The sequence below is a fragment of the Microcebus murinus genome, chromosome 17 (genome assembly GCF_040939455.1).
Source record: "Microcebus murinus isolate Inina chromosome 17, M.murinus_Inina_mat1.0, whole genome shotgun sequence".
Classification (NCBI taxonomy): domain Eukaryota; kingdom Metazoa; phylum Chordata; class Mammalia; order Primates; family Cheirogaleidae; genus Microcebus; species Microcebus murinus.
This window is the reverse complement of record NC_134120.1, coordinates 15,123,361-15,143,996: the sequence shown is the minus strand read 5'-3', so window position 1 is coordinate 15,143,996 and position 20,636 is coordinate 15,123,361. Positions and strand designations below refer to the sequence as shown.

At 45.4% G+C, this 20,636-nt stretch overlaps 1 protein-coding gene across 1 annotated transcript in view; it reads right to left on the bottom strand.

The window, feature by feature from the left end:
- Positions 1-634: 634 nt before the first annotated feature.
- CCBE1 (collagen and calcium binding EGF domains 1) overlaps positions 635-20,636 on the bottom strand; it is a 199,877-nt gene continuing 179,875 nt past the window's right edge. The window contains exons 6-11 of the mRNA XM_012745521.3: positions 14,364-14,467; positions 11,569-11,689; positions 7,504-7,643; positions 7,368-7,403; positions 6,616-6,651; positions 635-5,254 (exon numbers count right to left, since the gene is read on the bottom strand). Coding sequence (XP_012600975.2) covers positions 5,021-5,254; positions 6,616-6,651; positions 7,368-7,403; positions 7,504-7,643; positions 11,569-11,689; positions 14,364-14,467 — 671 coding nt within the window. The 3' untranslated portion in view covers positions 635-5,020. The remainder of the gene's footprint in view (positions 5,255-6,615; positions 6,652-7,367; positions 7,404-7,503; positions 7,644-11,568; positions 11,690-14,363; positions 14,468-20,636) is intronic.

The following is a 20,636-nucleotide window of genomic DNA, read 5'->3' as shown; positions in this document are numbered from 1 at the left end:
CGTGTGCAGCTGCCGTGGCTGCTCTGAGTGTGTGACGGGGTGGGGGTGGGTGCACGGGGCAGCCAAGGGCCGGTCCTGCTGGCACGAGCCTCACGGCTCTTGGAGCACCCAACGCTTTTCCTTCATGGAACTTATCGCAGTTTGTAATTGCATATTTGTGTGATTAATTTATTTTGTCTGGGAGGATTCTTATCTGTTTTGCCAAAAATCCCCAGGGGGATGGGGATTATGATGTGTTTGCTCCCTGTTGTGTCTGCGATGCATAGCACCGTGCCTGGCTTACAGCAGGCGCTTAAACATTTACTAAACGAAAGTGAGATGTACAGATATACGTTAACTTCAAGACACAAAAGGCATCCTGCGAAGAACTGCTAAAGCCCCCTAGACCATAACCATCTCCCTTTTTATTACATACCTCCATCTCCCGTAGGGCCGAGTGGTGACACTTCTTTCTCTTCTCACACAGAGGACTTCAGCTCCCAACTCCTGGGGCTTCCTCCCCCCACCCCAGTCCTAATGAACTTTTTTCTTTTTTTTTTTTTTAGGTAGTCAATTTCCTGTCATCACTCCCAAAGGATATATATTTTTTAAAACCTGCTTTATTCAAGGAAAAGCAAACTGGCCCGTGGGGCTTCTATCATTTTGGAAGAAAGCACCATATTAAAAAAAAGTATATATTTAGAAACAGGGTCTCGCTATGTTGCCAAGGCTGGCTTTGAACTCCTAGGCTCAAGTGATGCTCCTACCTCAGCCTCCCAAGTAGCTAGGGCTACAGGTGTGCACCATGGTGTCGCCCCCTATCCCCAACAAAGGCATTTTATGTGCGATTCTGATCTAAAACAGAAAACCCATTGGAAACGGAGGCACTCTGGGTGCAGTGTTGGGGGTGGAGGGCACAGAGAATCCTCAGGCCTCTCCTTTGTGAGCTCTTAAGGCACCTCCATCACGCCCCCGAGAGTTCTTGAAGTCCCACGCTGGGGGGCTCGGCTAGGAAATGGGCCTCTGAGACCCAGACTCAGTGGCACTTGGGTCTTCAAACCTCAATTTAGACTTAAATGCTCAGATCACACCCAGACCTCAGGAGGTGGTCTACCCAGAACGTAGAGCCAGCTCTTAGGAAAAATGTGCCTCTATGTCTCCTCGCAGTCATATGGTAAAAAGATGACCCGAAGCACAAAACTGAGTGTCAGGACAAAACACAGTAGAGCCACATAAGAAAAATAACTTTGTTATTAAGCATATACAATCATACCCAGGCACTTCATAGTATCACATCCATAACTGTTGGAATATTAATACTAGTTTGACTGTTACATGGACCTGGTATAAATAATGAACAACAGAGCTACTGTGATATATGACCAGTCACCGTGAAATAAACACAAACTCATGGCACACATGAAATTCCTCAGGGCACTCGCTTTAAGAATCTAACAAAGAATGCTGAGATCCCCCGGGGAGTAGAAGGGTCCTTTTCTATGATTTCCCTAAAGCAGTAACATTTGTGGAAGGAGCATGTAAAGTCCAAGATTTTATGCTTTAACAATTATGGCCATTGTGTGTATTTTTTTCCAAATGGAAAATTATTTTTTTGACTTGTTGTGAAACATACATGCTGACTGTGCCAGGAAAAATTTCATCTATTTCCCTGAATTCATTATTAATAACTTTAGATGGCTCTATTCTACTAGTTGTTTGGCCCGGATCCTGCAAATAACTTTCCTTTTTAGGAAGGTTATCTGAAAGATGTTAAGCTTGCAGAATGAGGCTGCCATGGCTATCTCTGTGGGATGGAGGGAGGGGAGTGACACCCAAAATATGACGGGGGAGTTGTCACCTGAAAGCCCAAGGTGATTCCTGGCGTGGAGAAGCCCTCCTGCATGTCTGGCAACAGGGCTCCCACGGCCCACAGTAGTTAGGAATCTTGCCGAGGGAGCACGACCAGAACCAGGGTTCTCTCCACCTGGTATCTGGTGGAGTGACACTCCCCTGTCCATTCCCTAACACCAATGAGCATTTCTTAGTTGCCTGTCAGGTACAGACACACCAGTCTGAGTGTGTACAGTAGAAATGACGTTGGCCAATTAATCCTGTGCCAGGTGTTGGGAATTAACTCAGAAGGAGTGAAAAGGCAGCATGCTAAAACAGAGGCAACTTATCAAGTCCTACTCTAAGTCCTAGCCAGGAAGGTGCACGCACACAACTGAAGTCAAGATTTCTACTAAGGGGTTGAGGAAGTGAAACATGAAGGGACTTAGTCAAACTGCAGGAAATTTTATCCAAAAAATGTCTCTCCCATTAGGTTTTAAGCACAAGTCCTGTTTAGATGGTGAAGCTTTGATTTTCTATCCATAGCTAAAAGATACGTTAGAAGTAACAATGCCTTATGGTATCTTACCTTTGAAAAATGAATTAGGGCATACAGAACACATATTAGTCTTGCATTAGTCCACGTTTTGAAAGTCTGAGGATTAATAATTATTTTCCAAATTGACCTGGTCCAGCAAATTGACATAAAATACAGGTCGTTGTGTGATTTTGCTAGAGATCATCATCTAGAATGGTCTCATGAAATCCAGATATTATTACTGGTTTTTCTTTTAATATATTATCCTAGCCTAGGACCAAATATGCAGTTCGGTTGCATTTTATGAGCACCTGGTAATAAAGATCACATTTCTAAATACAGTTCACTATCAAGAAAAAGAAAAGGTAATACAATTCCTCATTTTCTTTTTTGAAAAAAAAATCAAGGACGGACTTAATCATCTCTCATAGAGCCTGTACATAGTTTTTTTTTTTTTTTTAAGCATTCATCCATCTTCACCCTTTAAATACCTTGCTGTACCAGCACACAAACATTCAAGACGACATTCCAGATGAGAATCAACCGCTGTTCAGTTCATCTCTTCATAAACCGTGTTGGCGGGGCCCTCTGCCATGACTGTCGAGTTCTGGAGAGACTGATGGGGAGGGGAAGGATGCTGGATGCTAGAGAAAGAGCATTGAGAATGTGTTTGCCTCCACTTTCGAAACGTTAGGGGACAGTCACTGGGGACTTTGCATAAGTAAGAAATAGCAACGTGTGTGTGAAAGACGCAGCGTCCGCTGACTGACCCAAGTCTCGCGTTTCTTACGTGACAGGAGCGAGAGGACGGTGGCTCCGGCCAGGTGAGACCTGCAGTCAGAGCTCCTCCCCCTGCCATTCTTTAAAAACAAGGCTGAAGAGTGGCATCCAAACACAACAAGAGCGATTTTCCTTAAGCAAGTTTTCACAGGAGGGGAGTTACATGATGGAGATCAGAAGACAATAGAGAGAAAAAAAAAAGCCAAAGACTTCTCAGAAATGTAAAGGGACATCGCAGGATGGACAAATGGGAAACTCTAACATGAGTCAACAGGAAAGGAAGCTCGGTGTAAGAGCGAAGGTCTCCTGAAAAGGCAGATTAAAAGCCACTTTGTGTGTCCAGGGAGAAGGTAGAGCTTAAGGAACATGTAAGCTGCCCATTGAAACCAAGAGGCACCCGCCCTCCCCCAGTATCACAAAGCAGCAGATTCTCCTGCTGGTCTCTGGCTCCTGGTGCCTCTGAATCCAGAGCAAGCCCCGCCAGGAGCACGCTCCCCTCTGGCACCCACAGGTGCTCTGAGAAAAAGCTCTGACTCAGTGCGAGAAAGGTAACCTTTTCGAAACTGCTTCTCACACTGCTGAGAAAAGGAAATTAAGAAAATGGCCTAGAAGAACTGGAACTTGGACTAATTAAAGAAAATGAAGGAAAAATGGGAATCACAGGAAGGAACTTCCTTCCAAACAAGGAAAACCACTGGCTTTTTTCCCCCTGCCCCATCCAAGATATCTTTTGATAGTGCATTATGCTCAATATATATGGTGGCAGGTTTGGCTGGCCCCAGACAAGGACTTGTCACACTCAAGGGGGGCACATCTACCTGCCACTGCCGCTATGGCTTCAGCGGAGTTCCTGCCCAAGGTCCCCCACTTCCCATTTGCCAACAACCCAAGCCAGCAACCTCCTCTAAGTCTCAAGTCTCACCGTACATTGATCCAGCCTGGATCAGGGCCTGAACGGGACTTTCTGGGCACGTGGTCAGAACCAGGACTTCTGCACCTCTCCCTAAGGGCCAGCCACCCTTATTCAACAAATCCTCTGTGCTTTATGGAGAGGCCCTGCTCTTTAGATCAAATAGCTTTAAAATGTTCTGGCAAACCTGGAGCCTGTTGTTCTAACGTGAACCAGGGCATTTCATTCCTTCACTGTTTTTCAAAAGGAGGGTTTATTCCTCTGCAAATAGGATACTTATGGATAAGCATGGCATGATCCCTTAATCACCATATTTGAATTTTAAGATGTGGCAACCCATGACAATAAATATATAGCTAATTCTTCACCATCTTCTCTAATCTCCACTCCTTAATTTTCTTTTTATAAACCAAATTTGGGAAACAAGGTTGTATATAAAAGCACAGAATATTTAGAATCTACTAGATGGACAAGAAAAAAGAATTACCCACCAAGGTAAATCAGCATGATTGTCCTCCTCACTGCTTTTTAATTGAAGAGCCCTAGTTTTGATACCAGAACAGTCTATTTTGAACACACATCTGTTTTTCCCCCCAGAAAGAGCCTCACATTTTTTTAGAGCTCACCTTGCCATATTTCCCTCTTTGGTATTCTGCCAAATTTTAAGACACTAACTTAACTGAAATCCAGAAGTTCCAGAAAAAATAAGATGGAGAAGAATAATCCCAATGCAAGCCACCCCAACTGACCCTCAGAGTGAGAAGCACGTATGTCAGCCTTTCACTCCCTCATGTCTGTAGTAGGTCTCGTGGGTGGCTCTGAAAATAGTATATGGAAAAAAAGGAGTAGGGAGAAGTCAGGACAAGATTAAAGAAATGATCTTTTCTAGGTCTCCAGTGGTGTTTTTCTTCTCTTTAGATGATTTAACTGCAAGTGAAAATGCTCTTCTTTCTCTTTCTTTGGCATGAAGATACTGGGCTGTGCTACGGATAAAAATCTGCGGGGGCTCCCAAGTCTCTCGCCTCTGTTTTTCTCGGGTGGTCATCTCCAGAGCCCAAGTCCACGGTTTCTGGGAAGCTGGAAAGTTCCTGAGGTAAAGGGAAGTCCTCTGCCGAGGAGTGAGTCCGGTGCCCGAACACCTTATCCTGCAGCTCGGCGATGTCGTTGCGGATGTCGGCCAGCATCAGCAGCAGGAAGTCGAAAGAGCCAGGGGGTCCCTGCGCACACAGGAGGAATCAAAGCTAGGGCAGGACAGACAGCAACGGCCTCGGGGCCTCCATGATTCGCCAGCCCTGCTGCTTGCTGGCAACCACAGTCCTGGTAACTCTGGGCCCCAGTGGAGTCAACACAAGGAGCTATAGGGGCCTGGGGAGCCACCGCAGTGTCTCCTAATCCCCCACCACACATGCGAGCTCTGTGACACAGGCACCTTCCCCCCTCCTACCTCGTAGACAAAAAAAAAATATATATATATATATATATATATGAGAATCACTGTCCTAGGTTACTTTCCAAAGGAATCTGGAAGATTTCTTTTCAATTTCTCATTAAACTTGGAAAGGTCTAAAGCAAAGCTTCCTAATTTTTCTATTTATTGAACATCCTTTACCATCAATATAGTATTTATTAAGTCTTAATTTATTTCCATGTTGTGCTGTGTGGGGCATGGTAAAAAAATATATGGAAACATGCGTGTTCTGGGCCTATCGAAGCACATAGTACAATTGTCATACCCACACCACAATCACCGCTGTCGTGGCTACCACCTTAGAAGCAGTGGCTTCCATGGTAAAGTACGTGGAGAGGCATAGCACTTTGATGTCATTTGACCTTCACAATAACCACTTGAGGCGTGGTGGATCGGACTCCACTGCTGCCACCGTACAGGTGGGGATATGAATGCCCGGAGATGCTAAGTGACATGCCCAAGGTCAGAAAGCTAACAGGCAGAAGAGTTGAGATGGGAACCCACACCTCCCACCTCTGTGGCCAGGCCTCTTGGTCTTTCTTCAGAAATGACCCCGACTTCTTCAGAAGCAGTGGAGTTGCTTCAGTTAGTTCTGTGCTTTTGGATACTACTAATTTCCTTTTTTAATCTCCCAGACCTATGCACATATGCAACTAATTTATCCTCAGGTCCCGAGCAGCCCTGCAGGCCTTTGCACCTCCTGAAAGTGATGGTCACTCGGCCTGCTGGGGTTATAGAGGCAGCTAAATTCTCAAGTGCTCAGAGTTATAACTTAATCCCAAAGATTTCTTTCCTCATCCTTTCAGATGTTTTATGATATACTTGGAAAGTGACTCATGGCATATTGGGGTTTTGAACCTTAAGAGAAGACATTCCAAATAAAGATCAGCCACGAAAAAAGAAAAAAACAACAAGAGAAAACAATTTTAAAATAAATCCAAACCAGTTGCTAAAGGCTTCTGTGGCTCTTCCTAACCACAGAGCTCCGTTCAGGCTGGCTGAGTAATGGCTGGAAGGGGCTTTTGCTTCTAAGACCGACTTATCGGCTCAGAAGAGCTGCATCCCCGAGAACATTCCCACTGGGAAGGCAGGACAGACAGCGCTACTTACTGGAGACCCCCGGGGCCCAGGTGCTCCTCTCTCCCCCTAAAAACACAAAGGCCAGGGTTAGCTTTCTGGGCCACATGGATGCCACCACCGTGGTTTCTATTTACCCACCATAACCACTGCCTTGCACAAAACAAATATTTTCCATAGAAAACATATGTAGGATTGAAGTTGGACTCATGGGACCACTTATTCAAACAGAACTGCTTGGGGCAAGTGTCTCTCATTCTGATTTCCCCAGAAGCCATACATTTTCAAACCATATCTGATGAGAGGAGTGTCCGTATTTCCCGACAGCGTGCGGAATAACAACTTTCCACAGTGACTCACGCTGGCTTCTTTATGAGGCAAGTAGCAGGCGGCGCTCGAAGTGACGCTACCCACTCTCACAGAGTGGGACTTCCCCTGCCCTTGAACATCTCACAGGAATGGGAACACACGAGAAACAAGCCTATCAAATGACTCTGGTTAAACAGAAAAACACATGCGACTTTCGCAACGCAGAGGCTTATTTATAATTTATAGCGGTTGTTTTTCCTAGGAGCAGTTTTAGTGGTTGGTTTTGTTTTTAGGGTTGGTTTTATACTTTGCAAAAATGGCTTTTTAGATTTTGTCCCCAGATTTAGAAAAAGTATACCTGTGCCTCAATTCTGTCACGCACAAAATGGGGATGGGAAACAGTGCTTGCTGAGCTTCCTGGCTGTCCATGCAACAGGCAGAAAGTGAGAAATGATTGGATTGCAAAGACCACTCACCTTAGAACCATCTCTTCCCGGGGCACCTGGCGGACCCTGCAAGACAAAAGGGTCTGATTTAACAGGAGGCGAAAAGCATGGGTCAAAGACACACTTGCCCCCAAAACAGTAAGTGGATGTCTGATAAGATACTGACCACGGGGCCCCTCCGGCCTTGCTTAATGTGGGACAGATCAGGAGATGGTCCCATGGGTCCCATCGAGCCCCGGGGGCCGGGCTGCCCAGGAGGGCCTGGCATACCGGGGAAGCCTGGGCTCCCCTTTGGTCCTGGTGAGCCTGTAATCAAAGAACACCTCATTAACTCACAGCCCGTACGTAAGAAGGACAAACGTCCCCGGCTGATGATAGCCTAGGTCCCCTACAGCTGTTTCTCTTTGCACTCTGCCGTCTGCCTTCTGACAGCTCCACTGGGATGTCCCATGGGCATTTTCAATATTTCACTATGGTCAAAAATGACTTCTCCCCCATGTTCCTCTCTTTTCATGGACCAACAGTCATCCATCCACTCGCGCCAGAAACTTGAGAGTCTTCCTATTTCTACAACCTCCTTATCCAGTGGCCAGTTCCTGTGCATTCTACCTCTTTAACATCTCATAACTGTCTGCTCCCTGCCATCCCTGTGATCACAGCAGAGTAGTGGCCACCACGGCAGGGTAGGGGCTACCACAGCTGGACAGCAGCAAGGGTACAGGTCTTAGGCTTGAATCTTACATGAGGTACTTGAGCTACGTGAGTGAGCCTTAGTTTCTCATCTGTGAAACTGGGCTAATAAAAATCTTCCTTATGAAGCAGTTATCAAATGAGATTTCAGACACAAACACCCCACTTAGTGTAATACTTCACACAGTGAGCACCAAAATAAATATGAGGCCTTCCTTATATTTGCTTTATCTCTAGTCTCTTTGCCCCCTACCAGTCTTATTCAACCCTCACCTATTCTTCACATTTATGTATGAATAATAAATCTTAAAAAAGTCTTACTATGTAACTTTCCTACTTTCAACCCTTTGGTGCAAAAGCCTCAAGTCACTGGGGCAGATCAGCAAATTTTGTTTTGCAGACCCCAGGCAAATATCTGCTACTTCTCGGGGAGCAGCAGGAAATGTGCTCCCAAGACTTGCCACAGATACAAGGCAAGCTGGGGGGAAGGGGGAGATGTGGAGAGGAAGATCTCACCCCAAGGCATGGATGCATGGATCATACCTAGGATTGCTGCTGGAGCAAGAGAATGGAAAAGTCCTCTACCCCCACAACTCTAGTACAGAGTAATAAGCAACAGTAACCTACCCTTGGGGGAAGAGCAAGAGAATGGAGAGAAAATCTATGGCACAGGTGAGCAGGGGTTACTGAAAGCTGAGAGTAGAGTACAAACACTGAGAAAAACCCACTGGAATCCAAGCCCCCACACTAAGCATAAGGTAATAGTATCCTGCCATTGGAGAAATTTGAAAATTTGAAGACTGAAGGTAAATACAGTCACAAGAAAACCCAAACCCAGCTCAATTATTCATTAGATTGACACAGCGCCCCATGCTAGTGGCCCAACAAAAGAAAAGGGTACCCATCTCCAGGAGTAGTTACCATGTACCTATGTCTCTACTGTTCCTCTGCAAAGGATGTCTGGCATTCGATCCAAAATTTTAAGACACATAAAAAAAGCAAAAATAAACAAAAAAACCATCATTAAGTAACAGAGCAATCAGCAGAACCAGACTCAGAGGTGATCCTGATATTGGAATTATCAGACAGGGGCTTTAAAATAACAATGATTAAAATGTTAAAGGTGTTAGCAGAAAAGGTAGACAGCTTGCCTGAACAGATGGGGAATTTCAGCAGAGAGATGTAAAGGAAAGGGGAAAAAGTCAAATGGAAATAAAAGACGCGACACATGGAAAAAAATTTCGATAGGCTTATCAACAGACTGGTCACAAGTGAAGAAAGAATCAGAGAAATTAAAGATGACAAGCCAATAGTCATCCAAATGAAATACAAAGTAACAAGCAAAACAGAACCTTCAAAAGAGGTGGGACAGTATCAAACAGTCTGATGTAAGTACAACTGAAGTCCAAGGAGCAGGAGAAGAAAACTCCACAGTGGCTCCCTTTGCATACAGAATAAAGTTCAAGCTCCTCAGCACAGTGCACTAGCTCATTCTCCTCTTCCTCTCCAGGCATCTTTTTTTTCACCCTTGCCTTCTTCCTAATTACTCCCAATACATCTCTATAGAGGGTATCACAAACTCTAGATCTGAACTTCTCCATGCAAAGGTCGGGTCCATTGTAAAAGCTCACTCATCCTCAATCACACACTGCTCCATCAAGGACCCTGGACAGCTCAAACCATGTTAGAAACCAGATAGCAGAACTGAAGAAAGCTGGCAAATCATCTATTAAGAAAAAACCTCCAACGGCTCCCCTGTTCCTGTAGCTGTCCTTGTTCTAAAGATGTGTACACTTGCCTGGAGATGACTACCTCCAGGGAGGCAAAGCAAGAATGTTCTCTTAGAGAAGGGTAGAGAACACCATGCTAGAATCACTTTGTAAGGAGAGACCTCAGTCTACTTAGAAGCCTCAAGGGGATACCTGTATGAGGCATTTGCTGGAGGAAACTCCACCATGACCTAGAGCACCTCAAGGCCAAGGGAGTCAACAGGAAGATGAACCAAAGCCCTGGCCCAGTTCTTATTCTCTGTACAGACTGAGATCCAGGCCTGTGTTTGATGGAAACCAAGAGATTAAGATGTAGGTGGGAAGAATGTATGAGAAGCAAGTAGAACCCAAATCCTTTGGGAAGAACTCTGAGCCCTTGTTCTTGCTGAACTTCCAAACTAAAACCTGCCCATGTCCTTTCTGCTTGGACAAATTCTACCAGTCTTGCACGTCCAGCTCAAACCCCAGACCCCCCCCCCCAACCACTGCAGGCTACCACGATCTCTCCCTTCTTTAACCTTATCTGGAAGAGGGCCAGATCCCTCTTGTAACTAAATATTTTTACCTCCAGTAGCACAAAGGAAGGAAGCCTCTTGGGGGCAATACAGATACTGTTTTACTCTATTTGCCTTTGCTCTGTGTCTCTTGTCTTCCCAATTAGAATGTCAGGAAGTCGTTCATAATACCTAGCACGCTGCTAAGCAATGCTAACCAGGGATAAGACACTCACTGGTTCAGAATCATTTGCTAACACTAATGTCATTTCCTTCACTGGTATGAAAAAAGTCAATAAAATTTATCTATCTATCTATGGAGGGACTCAAAATATCAAACACCTGACAACTTTTTTTTTTTTTTAAATGTTCTCGTTGTTTATTTCCTGATGAAATGATAGGACATTTGGGATTTTCTTCAAGTTATTAAGGGTGAATCTTCAAAACAGTATGCTCAGTAAAAGAAACCAGACAAAAAGAATAAATGCTAAGAGATTGCATTGATAGGCAATTCTAGAACAGATAAAACTGTAGTGAAAGAGAAAGCAGGTCAGTGGCTGCCTAGAACTGGGGGTGAGGAAGTAGACTGATTATAAATGGACACAAGGGAACTTTCTGGGGTGATGGAAATGGTCTATATCTTCTTGATATAGATATAGGTTGGTGGTTACATGGGTGAATACATTTGCCAAAACTCATCCAACTGTAATTTAAATTAGCATGTTATATATAATTTGTATCTCAATAAAGTTGACTTATACAAAACATATAGCTATGAGCAAAAACACAGATGATTACATAAAAATACATAAAATATATAAAATACATAAAAATACAGTATGTTAACAAAAAGGGAAGGTAGAAAGAAGATTGGGGAATAGCAGAAACAAGGCTGGCCCTGAGTGGTTAGAATTGAGTTGTAAGCCCAGAGGGGTTCATAATACTGCCCTATTTTTGTATATGTTACAATTTTTCCAGAATAAAGTTAAAAAATAGTTTTCATTGTGTTTCTCTGTTTAAGTTAAAATGATCTTTAGGAGTTTTATCCAATCCCAAGACAATTGACCTGTTCCTCCCAAACTGCTGTGGGTTATGAGGCTTTCGGGCCCAATTTCCCAAGGCCCTCTTCGTGCACAGGCGTGTGGCAGTTCCCGGACATCTGCTTTGGCTCTTCCCGATGGAAGCCGGAGAACACTGTGCAGTCCCCACTAAAAGTGAGCTTTCCGCAGGCCTTTGCTGGGGACTCTCTCACCCTCCTGTGCCTTTCTCCACACTCACCAGGAGGGCCTTGGCCCCCAGGCAGGCCAGGAGGTCCTGGAAGGTAGGCGTTTGAGGCCAGCACCTTGTCACCAGTGATGTACTTGCCCAGGTCAGCGGCATTGTTGGGGAGCAAGGCAATCTGCAAAGAGAAGGAAAAACCTTGGTCAGGAAGCAACAGCTCCACCCCAAGGACAGTCTCTGCATTTGTGTTGTTTGCAGAAGCTGCAAAGTTTTTTTGTGATATATACACACATACACACACACACACACACATACATATATATATATATATATATATATTTATTTATTTTTTACTAGAGCTACTTAGAACCTAAAGGGACTGTGAAGAGCCTCTTTCTAAACTTGGAGGCTTCCTAGCGAAAATAGCTGGCAGGAGATCACTCAGCTAGTTAGTGGGGGAACCTAGGTAACTTCAGCCAATTAGTGGAGGAACCTACTAATGGGGGGCTCCAGATTACCTAGACATCATTAGAACTAATATTGCCATAATTAATAGGATCTGTTTCATACTCTCAATTTCTTAACTACTTTATGTCTCAAATATTTATCAGATAGTTACAATGTGGCAGGCCCTGTGCTTGGTTCTATGGATACAATGTGACCGAAACATGGTCTTAAAGAACTCTCAGCCTTGGGAGCCAGACATGGTTGACAATTCCCCACACTCAGGGTTGACCTCCAGTACATCTGGGCAATAGTGACTGTGGTGGTTTTAAAACCTGTCCACAAATTCTTGCACATCGCTAGCCTTGCTTCTCATGAATAAAATAGGACAGAAGTGACAGTGGGTAGTTTCTGAGACTAGGACTAAAAGGCACCGAGGCCCTGTCTTGGATCACGCATTCTAGGGGAAGCCAGAGGACTGCATGAATGAATGACCTTTGCATTCCTTGACGTCAGGTAAACTTTGTAAATCTACGAAAAAATCTCCATTTCCTCACTGGCAAAAGGGAACAATTTGTCTGTTGAAGAACCCTGGGCATTTGACATGTAGCATCTTCTACAGTTGCAATTTTGCTGATTATATATCCTTTGGGCAGTTTAACATGCTGTACACATTTTATAATGTGGGGTTGGCCACAGTTCGGGACACCTAGTATCTACTTGTTGAGTAATGTTTATTTGGACATAAGCTCAAAATTGCCACAATGCATTTCTAGAAAGAATTTGGTATAAGGTAGACCAATTCTAGTCCAACCCAACTCCATGAGAGTTACTGGAGTACTAAGATGACCTCATGGATTTTTATGTGGCTCTACAGCAGGGTCTCTGAGGGTGACAAGTACTTTGACACAAGATTTTCAACTTTTGAGTATTTCTTTTTTCATGCATCATAAAAAATATTTGGGTAGGCTAAGGGAAAGCCACACATGGACTGAGCAGCTGAATTCCTGAACAACTTGTGATATTTAGCTCTACTTTTCCTAAAGATTTCCCTGGCTAGAAAGAACTTCCCTACAGCTTGTAATTATTTCCAGGGAAGAAAAGTGAAGGTAGCTTTATGTCTCAAGACACTAATCAACTGCCTGCCCCAATCCTCTAGTCTGTGAAAGGCAAACTTACTTTGTCCATGAACCCTTCTCTGGGTTTGCTCGATAAATATTAATACTAACATCAATCTAAGTTCATCCTGGGGCTATCTGTGTGGGATGTGTTTTATTTTTATCTCTGTGTTTATACTGATACACATGCAAGGTTTTCTGCCTGGTTTCCCTGCTAGAGCAAAGGTACGTAAGGTTAAATCTATGTTTTAACTCATGATTACATGCCAAGTAAATACACATCTCTGCTAAAGTTGATCCCATCTTCAATGCACAAAAGGTCTACAAAATCATTTCTCTTCTCAGCCTGTTGATACGCTTGTTTAACTAGTAGCTATGGTTTTCATTAGGGGCTGGCTGCATGTTTGTTGAATGTGGAAAAGAGACACGGTCTCATGCTTACCCTTTTGCCCTTCAGAATAGATGGATGCCAAAGTTAAACAGATTAGATACACCTCTTTGATGTACTAAGAGCCTTGCGTGGAAGCAAATAAACAAACCAGTAAGTTTATGTTTTATCAGTATAGGAGCAATTTCTGAGTCACTGACAAACTAGCAAATTGACTGGCCTTAGGTATATAATACATACTGAGTCCAGGACAATTGTTCGAGAAGTCAGGTCACCAGATCCACCCTGGGAGCATTACTCACAGCATAACAAGAGTACTGGAGATTCTATGTTCCACCAGGCACTCAGGGGGCACTTTATAAAGTGCATCAGTCCTCACTTTGGGTGGCACAAGGTACTCAAAAAGCTGCCCTTCCTAGGTGCCAGGAAGCTCAGACAGGCACGGGCTATGATTTTTAAATGTGAAAAATAAAGCTTCTGCAGAAACTCATCACCAGTTTATGGACATTTATAGACAAGATGTTCTCTATAAATAACACACACATGAAATATCAGATAAGATAGGACCACATAGGACCATGTGTCTGCACATTCATTTTCTAAGTAGTTGTAATAGTTGCAGCCGACTCTCCCTATAGCTTCACCACGGGTCCTTTACCCAGTACCTATTTTAACCACCACCACCTCAATCCTTGCTGTCATCATATTTAGTTGCCCTTTAGATGGTCAGCTTTCAGGATGGTTAGGCAAAGCATCCTGAGTCCAAACCTCATTGGCATCAGCTGCATGAACGCCCAATGTGGATGATAATTTCCTTATTTGTTCCTAAACATTCTTCCACTTTATCTCAGCCAAGCCCTCCTTTTGCCACGTGTCACTGTGTCCCCCACCCCAACACATACCTTTTGCTTCAGCTGCAGCACCGTCTGCTTCATCTGGTGGAATTCCTTGCACGTGGCGCAGCAAGTTCCGGCTTTCACGGCGCTCTCAGACTTCTCCTCGTGCCCTGAGAAAGGAGACGGGCTCAGTTCCATCTGGGAGGCTGGTGAAGGCCAGGCCCAGAGAGACGGCGTCAGGAAGGGGCAGTGGAGCCGACAGCAGGACGTGCGCGGGCTAGCTGCTGGCGATTTCACAGTTCTCAGGGCCCGGACAGCACATCCCGGTGTCGGGGAAGAGAGGACAGAGGGAGGAGGGCCCCGCCACACTTTGGGCTCAGCTGTTCTGATTTAGACATCCCAGGAAGACTCTGGTCTTCCTCTTTCATGTGTGAAAACATGCACCACCACTCTTTCATCAGTGCCGTTCCAGGAGACAGGCTCTATAAATCCAACATGACTTAAACTCCCCTCAAAGGGCCAATGTTCACACATCATAAATATCCCCCAAGCTCAAGCAGTCGGCCTCCCAAAGCTGGTCTTGATCACCTGCTGATCCGGGTCTTCAGAGGGGCCACAGCTGGGCCGGGTGGGGCCGTGTGGTCATGGGCTGGGAGCTGATCTCACTTAAGGCCAGGATGGGAAATGTGCCTGGCACTCTGGACACCCCTACCCAGGGCCAGCCAGGACAGCAATGGGGAGGCATCTGGTTCCAAAGCCCTCTGGTCGGGCGCTCCACGGGCTTTATGTGAAATTGCTTTTAGCTAAAGGAAAAATGGGTGAAGTAAATGATGCAGCCAAGAATCCAGCCAGTTGTTATCTTTCCAGAACTGGAAGAGGCTACACAAGCCTGTGTGCCAGGGAGACCCGACACCGAGGTGGTCTTGCTACCGAGGACCAGGCACAGACTGCCAAGGTCTGAGCCAAAGGTGGCAGCAGCGTGGACCAGAAGTTGTAAGGGGTGTGCATTCTCTTGTGGGGGGGAGGGCAGGGGACAGTTTGACACCCAGGGAAGGAGTAAACTCCCCTTGCTTAGAAGCTTTTTGGTGTTGGGGCCTGGCATGCTGTTTGTGTGACATAACCACTACCACCTAGACTGTGGACCAGGGACAGTCAGGTAGTGTGTGTCACCGTCTCCTATGCTTCCTGCCCCACATACCTTTCTTCTCACTATTCTTCTCTTCTGCAAGGCCCTGTCTTCTATTTTCACTTGTTGAATCCCACCGAGATCCAGATCAATTGCTCCATGAGGCCCACTCTATCCACACACACACACTGCAGTCCTCTGAAATCAGGTAGCATTTACCATGGGCCCCCACTCACAGGTTGGGTCTTCCAGGCTTCCCTGGAGGGGCTCTTGGTGCACATGCCAGACCATTAGGCACCGAAGAACTAGACCCTCTTTCTTGGTATCTCACAGACAGATGCTCAAGTGGCCATCTGGCCACTCTGGAGGGGTGAGGGCATGCAGTGAACCTGCTATTGGAAACTCTGGTGAGAACACCTGAGAGTTATCTCCCAACCAGGCTCCAGGGAAGCAGCTATGCCTAGTGACTGCTGCCATGAAGATGCCTGGGCTGTTTTCTGTTGCCTTGTGGAATTAGCAGAACACAGAGAATCAAAAGTGATGTTATCCAAAAGACTTGAGGCTCCACTGGTATAGGAGCATGCAGCAGGTGGCAGAAGTCTGGTGGAGTCAGATGATCAAAATTAGAATCCTGATGCTGCCACCAAATCCCTTATAGGTTGGATGAGTCAGCTTCTGTGACTATCTGTTCCTTAAACGGTGGAAACACCTATCACCTGGCATTGCTGAGCGAAGCCCGTGAGACACGTAGGTTCCCAGAACGGTGCCTCATCGACCGCAAGCGAGCCATATGTGGCACTGTTATCGGCATCATTGTTTATGATCAAGCTCCCTACAAAATTAGAGATGTGGGGTAGGGACCTTTGAATAGAGCTCTTTGAAGATAATGAAAGACTCAAGCCTTTTTTGTATGTTGTAGACCTGGAACACACAATCTACTCTGAATTGGGGATAATCTACCTTGCAATTTGCCTACAGTAATGTCAAGGTGTGGCCACAATATTCTCACGTGTGCTACATTACCGGTTTATTAAAAAACCCAGCTAGATATCAGACTGCATATTTCAGCCCTCTCGATTAATGCTGTGGTCACATCTCTATGAGAAACATCTGGAGAGGTTAACACTCAACATTTTTGCTTCAACTTGTCCAGATTTTAAAGGCGCAATATTACTGATTAGCCACATGGGGGCATGGAGCTCTAATTGTTCCTGAAGTTAAGCAAGAAGCATTAGAAATTACAATGCCTTTTAGATATATTAGTAACATCTAATAAACTTAACAAAAACCAAAGAATGTTCACAACATATTTCCTATGGGTAGTGTCCCAAATGAACAAAGTATGTTTGTTTTAAAAAGTTGATCGTGCAGTGTTGTGCTCTGGCTGTAACGCTCAACCCTGGTGGCACATTACAATCGCCTGGGGGGGGGGCTTTAAAAATCTTACGGATTCTGTTGGACCCCACTCATCTGGGGAGATCAAGGCAATAGTATATCAGCATTTTTAAAAGCTCCCCAGGTGATTCCAAGGTTGAGAAGCACTGATCTACGGATTAGTGGAGCTTGAAAGTTATATGAAACACCTGGCCATTTCTGACACTTTGAACCATAAGAAGTGACACCGGGGTCATGGTCACTTTATCAGAAAATAAACAGAAGTTGAGAAATAAAGACCAGCAAGCTAATTACTACGGAGCCAACATTTCCTTAATTTGTCTCCCCATCGGTGCTACGCAGACTCCCTGGGGTGACTAAACTGGCTCCAGCTACATATTTTCAAAGAGAAACCCCAAGTGGCTGCATGCCTGTTAGCCACAGGGCCGCTCCGCCAGCCTGGGGGCTGCAATCTTTCCATCCTCAGAGGCCGCGGCCCTCCTCTCCCCCTGGATTCCTAATACCCAGCGGAGGCTGTGTTTGCCTTTCAATGGACAGACATTGGACAATGAAAAGCTAAAAAAATTAAATAAAACCGAGGAGGGGGGAGAGATAATCATAGATCACATGCGGTTATGCTCAATAATTGTTATCTCATCAAAAAAAAATGACCATGATGATCTATCAGGCTTATTCATGAGTCCCAACTGCTTAGCTGCCTCTGATGTTCCAGAATGCAGGGCTCTTTTGGCCCCTGACATTTCTTGCTGCTGAGTCAAATTTTAGATGTTGTAAGGGAAGTTCTCTGCTCCGACGCTGCTGGGGCTGGGCATGTTTTCAAGTCTCGTTACTCACTTAGATGGAGGACAAAAAAGTGAGGCCTGCACAGGAGTCCAGCACTGGGGGGGGGGGTGTTACTTACACTAAATCCCATCAAATTTTGAAAAAGATTTGAGAGCCCTCAAAGTTCATATAGTTCAACCTTCTTGTCTACAGTTGGGGAAACTGAGGCCCAAAGATTTGCCCAAAATCACTCAGTTAGTTAATGCTAAACAGCTCTGGTTACCACCTCTCCTACCTGCCTAGTCAAGGAACTTGTCCCGGCATCACAGCTGATAAAGAAATGACTCCCTCCAGGCCCCCAGACGCGGCTGGGCCACACTGGCCACCATGCTGAAGGGTGGAGGTATTGACTTTTTTTTTTTTTTTTGAGACAGAGTCTCGCTTTGTTGCCCAGGCTAGAGTGAGTGCCATGGCGTCCTAGCTCACAGCAACCTCAAACTCCTGGGCTCGAGTGATCCTTCTGCCTCAGCCTCCCGGGTAGCTGGGACTACAGGCATGCGCCACCATGCCCGGCTAATTTTTTATATATATATCAGTTGGCCAATTAATTTCTTTCTATTTATAGTAGAGACGGGGTCTCGCTCTTGCTCAGGCTGGTTTTGAACTCCTGACCTTGAGCAATCCGCCCGCCTCGGCCTCCCAAGAGCTAGGATTACAGGCGTGAGCCACAGCGCCCGGCCTGGTATTGACTTTTGTGTGTGTGTGTGTGTGTGTGCCAGACCATCAAATCCAGCCCCTACCTTCTCAGTGGTCCAATCACTTGAGTTATGACTTTAACATTCAGGGCATACAATGTACCTGCCCTTTCTCACTCATAATTTTAATTATATGTATGAATTACTTCTTCCCAATCTCTACCCTCAAATTTCTGTAGTTACTGGCGTTGTGCTTTTCATAATAAAATACAAAACCATCCTTTGTGCATATGTGGCGAGTTCAGTAGAGACTAATTACTAACAAATACTGAGAAATTCTTTCAGAAGGCGGCTGCCGGGAGAGAGTGATGTAGCAGACAGTGGTGTCAGCAGGTTTTCTTTCTTTCTGTTTTCTTTTTTAACTATTTGTTATTGGTATATTTAGAGGAGGAGGAAGAGGGATGAGAAAGAAGAGAGGACCCCCAGCCTAGTCTATTCTCTGTGATGAGTTTTGTATTACAACAAAGCTCAGTGGTATAACCACCAGATGGTTCTTTCTTGATGGAACAGAAGGACATCTCCCAGGAAAGCCAATGTAGGCAGGAGTAGACTGTCTCTCAACACTGAAGAGGACAGTGGAGAACGTAGGAATTACTGCAGCAGATGGAGGCTGAGATCAAGGAGCAAGTGAACACGGCATATGAAATCCTACACTAGTTTCTGCAAAGCCCACCCAGCTTCCCTGCCTCCCGCAGACCACTGTACCCCACCAGGCAGGAGTCCCGTGTGGGTGGGGCCAGGTCCTGTCAAATTCTGTGTCCCTAACATTGCATCTCAACCTGATCCTCAGCAGTGTGTGTTGCTGCTGCTCCCAGTGGTTATGCTCCGGACCAGTTGCTCATAGCTGCCTTTAATGCCCACATAAATGGCTTTCACCTGTATATAAATGCGGGACAAGGAGGCAACGTACTTGCCAGGCTGGGCAGCCCACAGTGCATGGGCTACCTGGCTCAGAGCATAGCTGGAAATCCGATTCCCAAACAAAACATTAGAAAGCTGCTTTCTTGTGACTATTAATAATTCATTCTCAATATTAATAATTCTCAAGTAGGCCTAATAGATCAGCGGCTAAAAAGCTGTACCCTGTTTGTCAGTGAGATTCTTCCTTTTAATGAAGGACATGATCTAATACGTAATACACGTGCCTCCTGCCCTTACCCCCCACCACCACCACCTTCTCCACCATGGGACAAAAATGCAGTGATTTTAATTTTGAATTAAAAAAGTGGTCTGTAAACATTACTTGTCTCCAACCCTTATAATCAAAAAGAACACCCTCTGCTTTACGCACACCTCCGTGCAGGCAGACTCCACATATTTCGGGCTTTAAAAAGCATCACCAAGTCTTCTTATTCATTCAAATACTCCCAAACTGCCCAAGCCTCAGCGGCCTCTGGATAGGCATCTTGCATTTCCTTCCTCATGGCTCAGCCCGGCTGCTCCTGGGAGCTTCGCTTTGTAGTTTTCCCATCCGAGGCAGCTGGTCCCCAGCTGTGTGCTGTCAGCTGCTGGTGGCTGCCTTCCACCCCAGTTTTGAAGCTCAGGCTACACCCAAGAATCGCCACCAAGAATCCTGAGTGCCCAGACAGCTCTGGCTTTTTCGTTTCCCTGCATTTCTTGGTACATGTGATTTGCCCGGGAACCCCCTTTCCCTCCCGGGGATGGCCCAGGCCCAGCTAACCTCTCCCAACAGCGTTCCAGCCATTTTCCCTTCCCCAGGGAAGGACGGAGAGTGGAGCCAGGAAGATGACGCAGCTTCCTGCACTGCAAGTGGTGGTGCAGGAGCCCACGGTCAGGGGGGACCCAGCCTCAGGACTTTCTCCCCAGGGAACTGGTCCCACCAACTATTTTTGGTGGAATCCACTTTGCTCTAAGGTCATCCTGGCTGGAAGGCTCTGACAGTGGTGCATATAGGCTAAAATCCACAATTTTAATGACTAGGCTGGCACGTACAACTTGGCAGAGAGATCAGAGTTGCTTCACAAGTGCATGTGGTGATATGTTGCCCATCGAGGCATTCCCTGAAGTGTCGACATCAGTTTGGGGGCTCTCTTTCCCCTTCCCCTCTCCCTTTACCTCTCTCCCTCATTCTTTTATCTTCCAAACTCAAATAAGGAAGTAACTCAACATTGAGGCCAATCATCTGCCTGAGTGACCAGACATCTCAATTGAATCGAGTTGACATATGCAAACAATTTCTCAACTCTGTGCTGAAGGCCCAGTTTTTTAGAAATTTTCCAATTGATTGTGTACTGATACGCAAAATAAAAAATGAATCTCTAAAAAAATAAGATATCAAAT